Raw genomic sequence first — 5,123 nt, forward strand, 5'->3', positions numbered from 1 at the left:
GAAGTATTCTATTGTAAGGACTCTCAGAATTAATTTATAGACACTGAATTGATCTGAGAGTCACAGTGCTATGGTGAAGCTCATATTATTAAAATATGAAGTTTAAGTATAACTCTGACTTGTGTGTGGTTTGAAAACTCTCCTGATCTAGTAATACAGGAAATTACCACGACAGATGACTGCAGGGAAGGCTATACAGTATGCCTTTCCCTCTCAGATGCTTCCCTCCACCTATTATAAAAAGGGCAGAATATGCAGATAACTTCATTCTTCAGAGGTATAAGAGGCCACATCCTATTCTGGGCTTCATAAAGAGGAACCTTCAACAGCTCACATACAGAGCTTCTGCCTCAAAGGACCACTCATTGAAGAATACATTTTAAAAAGTCATGCAAAGACAGTGGAGTGATCAGCAGACGATTAGTGGGTAAGACTTTGTTTCAGGTTTGATTGTATATTTACGTATTTGTCTAAATTGACAGGATTGACTATCAGAAACAGGGAATATAGGCCTATATGACAATTTAGCAAAGTGTTTTTGTTATGTAATTCTACTGACACTAAAGGACTAGGGTGGGGATTCAGTACAAGACTCAAGTGTAAATTGCCTTTAAATGACCTTTACTGTAAATGATCAACTCAACTACCTTGCTATGCAATTGGGAAAATGCAATGTTAATAAAATGTTAGTGTTATTACAGCGGCATAAGTGTTAACAGTAATGTTAACAAAACTAAATATAAGACTAAGTATCTACGGGAATATCTAAACACGGCCTTGTTGAATCGACTACAGCCAAGGTACTGGAAAATAATGTTAATTTGTATTTGATGAAAATATCCCTTTAGTTGGTATGATGTGTATGTTTGAAACTTATTTGTATTTGAGCTCAAGCAGTAGAAAATGTTAAGTGCCGGTACTCAGCTCTGGTGAGCTCCTACACAAGTCAAGCACTGTGAATTTTGACAGTGGAACTACATTTTTTATTTTGGATATACAGTGCCTATAGAAAGTCTAATTTGATTGCGTTACAAATCAAATCAAATCAAATTTATTTATATAGCCCTTCGTACATCAGCTGATATCTCAAAGTGCTGTACAGAAACCCAGCCTAAAACCCCAAACAGCAAGCAATGCAGGTGTAGAAGCACGGTGGCTAGGAAAAACTCCCTAGAAAGGCCAATACCTAGGAAGAAACCTAGAGAGGAACCAGGCTATGTGGGGTGGCCAGTCCTCTTCTGGCTGTGCCGGGTGGAGATTATAACAGAACATGGCCAAGATGTTCAAATGTTCATAAATGACCAGCATGGTCGAATAATAATAAGGCAGAACAGTTGAAACTAGAGCAGCAGCACAGTCAGGTGGAAGTTGAAACTGGAGCAGCAGCATGGCCAGGTGGACTGGGGACAGCAAGGAGTCATCATGTCAGGTAGTCCTGGGGCATGGTCCTAGGGCTCAGGTCCTCCGAGAGAGAGAAAGAAAGAGAGAAGGAGAGAATTAGAGAACGCACACTTAGATTCACACAGGACACCGAATAGGACAGGAGAAGTACTCCAGATATAACAAACTGACCCCAGCCCCCCGACACATAAACTACTGCAGCATAAATACTGGAGGCTGAGACAGGAGGGGTCAGGAGACACTGTGGCCCCATCCGAGGACACCCCCGGACAGGGCCAAACAGGAAGGATATAACCCCACCCACTTTGCCAAAGCACAGCCCCCACACCACTAGAGGGATATCAAAGTGTTACAAAGTTACAAAGTGGGATTAAAATGGATTTGATTGCCATTTTTTTGTCAATGAGCTACACTAAATATTCTGTAAAGACAAAGTGGAAAAAATTCTAAATTTTTTTGAAGATTCATGAAAATGTTTTAACTAAAATATAGTAGTTTCATAAGAGGGGCTAGATACATAAAATGCTTTTATTTCTAAATGGAAAAACAGATACAGTGCATTCAGAAAGTATTCAGACCCCTTGACTTTTCCACATTTTGTTACATTACATCCTTATTCTAAATTGATAAAAACTTTTTTTTACTGTGTGTAGATTGATGAGGGAAAAAACCCATTTAATCCATTTTAGAATAATACCCCATAATGACAAAGCAAAAACAGTTGTTTTTTTGTGTGCAAATGTATTAAAAATAAATAACGGAAATATCACATTTACATATGTACTCAGACCGTTTACTCAGTACTTTGTTAAACCGCCGCCTCAAGTCTTCTTGAGTATGACGCTACAAGCTTGGCACACCTGTATTTGGGGAGTTTCTCCCATTCTTCTCTACAGATCCTCTCAAGTTCCGTCGGGTGTTTTCTTGCGAACATATCCGAAAAGGAAGATGGGTCTCTAATGAAATATTCAACATGGTGGAGGAATGTTGGTGACCTGCAACACAACACAAGTCCCACAGGGAAACTACTGGGGTAGATTGCTGAGAACATAGGCCTAATCTCATCTCCGTCTTTAGAGGCATTAGGAAAAACCTTCATCTGAATCATTTTGTTTCACTAAGAAACAAGGAAATAGTGAATGTGTTGATCGATATCTTCATCAAATGTAGTATGCTAATCTAAGCTCTAGTATATTCTCTTTCAACATACAAGTTACTAAGAAGCATGGTTGGATTTATAAAATGTCAATAGCCAGCAATGAAATGAGAATCCATTCTCGGGTAACAGGACAGTGCAAAAAAATATTACTATTTACAATCTGAGTCTTGTGCTTTCATACAGTAGGTCTGTCTGAGACATCATGGAGGGTAACAACAGACAACAGAGAGAAAGATCAGAAGAAAGATCCCCAGAGACGTCTCCTATGACGGTTCCGGTAACCCAGCCACGCTCCTCAATGTTCTCCTGCTGTTTGGGGATGGCATCTGATGAACCTGTAGGCGTCCCAGCTAGTAATGTAACACAAGGTTAGAAGAGAATGGTTTATCACTACACATTCAATCTAACTAACTCTACCTCTTTCCCAAAATGCTCTGTCTCTGAATAGCCTGTTTCTCCCCTCAGGCTCTATTATGAAGCAGCCCACCAGACAGTCTTATATCAACAACCCAGACACCAGCGAACGCATAATACGGTAGGGAGAAAATGACTCATGAAGGATGTTTTGGAGGAAAACTTTTGGGTGATGGGGGTGACACCGTCCTCTCAAAGTACGTTTTCCTATTACTGGTAGCTATGTTATAACTTGTTATAACTTTTTTTTTTAAACCATGATTTATTTCCGTTTTGTTCTGCAGATTGGAGAATACTGAGCTGCAAATGTTGCCCACTGGTGCCAAGAGGTTGAACAACACCCCACAACCAGGGCAGCCAGAGCCTTCTAATAAGATGAAGGATAAAAGAGGGGACCAAGATGGAAGGAACGAGCTCAACCAGGGGTCCAGTCAGGTGAGCCAACAACAGTGTCATTGTAATAGAAAAACATCAGGGATCAAATATATGAAATACAGTGAGAGGTCAATGATCTTCAGAGTTTAAATCGGTCCTCTCCAAGGGATACTGCAAATTTCTAACAGTGACCTTTTGTAAGGTACTGGGTGTCGTGAGTGTGAAGTCAGGCGCAGGAAAACAGAGAGTTCAATATAGTGCTCTTTTAATGCACACACGGTGAACCACGGCCACCCCACTAAACACTGGGTGCTCACAACAAAAATGCCCCAGACACGGGGAACGAAACAGTCCAGCACTATATAAGAACATACTCCAACACGTTCGTCTGTATCAAACACCAGGGTTACAATAATCAATCCCGCACAAAGAAATGGGCGGGCCGGCTGACTAATAAAGCCCAACTAATTACAACAAACTCAAAACAGGTGTAATCAATAAACACATAAGGAGGGGGAGGAAAGAATCGGTGGCAGCTAGTAGCGCAACCCGAATGGGAAGGGGAGCCACCTTCGGTTGGAGTCGTGACACATTTAACCAAAAGTAGTATCATTTTCTAACCTTACATGGTTTGTTTTTGTTGTTTCCCCTGACAAACCCAGAAGGAGAACCAGGATCAAAAGATCAAGTTTCTGATCAATGTGCCCATGTGGGTCCCACTACCTGACAACAACCGACTGGACCAAATCCAGTCACAGGTTCAAAGGTTACTGAAGTTGTTGGAGGATACAGGATTTAAGGAGGAAGATGAGGAGCACCTGAAAGATGTGGCCATCATCATTGGCCTCAATGGCAAAGATTCTCCTGAGCTCAGGAAGCAGCTGACAATGCTGATGAACATAAAGGAGAATACGGTATTGAAGTTTAAAAAGATTTCATTTGCCTGGGGACCAAATGGTAAATATGTAGACAGTATAAATAAAATAAAAGGTATACCATATACGGATATCAGAGAATATCTAAAAGATCATGAAGAAACTAAACAGCTTGTTAGAGAGTTGAGAGGAGAGGATCCTGACGCTCTGATCTATTTCAGTTTTATTGACGCTGATACTGTCAGCTTTAACCAAGTGTACAGCTCTTATTTAGAGATAGTCAGAAAGCACTCTAACACTCACTCTGGCTTCCCACCAACGGTGATGTCAACAGGCTATGAGTTTCCGGACGGGGCTTTTAAGAGGTCAAGCCAGGTTGACAGAGCGATTCGAGTTGAGACAGCAGAACACATTGCTCTAGGCACATACTATCCAGAGCCCAACTTCTGTGTTTTACTCCTAAAGGGGGAGGACACACTAACAGAGAGCTTTCTTGGAAAAGGCAAAACAATGGAGTCGACAAAATGTATCAAAAAAGTTAAGGAGCGTGAACAATTCACAGCAGTCTTTACCGCTGACAATCCCATAATTACCTCTGTTCCAGCAAGGTGTAAAATAAATAAGGATGGCCTGACAACTGCTCAATCACATTTTAATCCTAGAGTGTGGGCAACAAGTGCATACATCCATGGTGAGATAAAGAGTCAACTAAAGGGCCAAGGAAGTTTTGGTAAAACAAGACGATTATTGATGGAACTGTTGACTTGTCCAGATGAGAAATTTGAGGACAAGTGTAAAGAACTTCCTGTGGAAAAGAATTGTGCATATCTGGGCCTGTGTAAGGCAGCTGGTGAGGTCAGAGAATACAGAAAGAAAGTGAGGGGGTATGAGAACCAACA

At 41.0% G+C, this 5,123-nt stretch overlaps 1 protein-coding gene across 1 annotated transcript; it reads left to right on the forward strand.

Moving 5' to 3' along the window:
* Positions 1–261: 261 nt before the first annotated feature.
* LOC109880926 (uncharacterized) lies at positions 262–4,306 on the forward strand (the record flags this gene model as incomplete). The annotated part of the gene is given in 5 exon segments (XM_031812494.1): positions 262–427; positions 2,744–2,928; positions 3,026–3,095; positions 3,259–3,409; positions 4,012–4,306. Coding segments are annotated over 4 exon segments (682 nt in total), but the record flags the coding sequence as incomplete, so codon positions are not given.
* Positions 4,307–5,123: the final 817 nt, after the last annotated feature.

This window comes from Oncorhynchus kisutch, linkage group LG3 (genome assembly GCF_002021735.2).
Source record: "Oncorhynchus kisutch isolate 150728-3 linkage group LG3, Okis_V2, whole genome shotgun sequence".
NCBI classification, from domain to species: domain Eukaryota; kingdom Metazoa; phylum Chordata; class Actinopteri; order Salmoniformes; family Salmonidae; genus Oncorhynchus; species Oncorhynchus kisutch.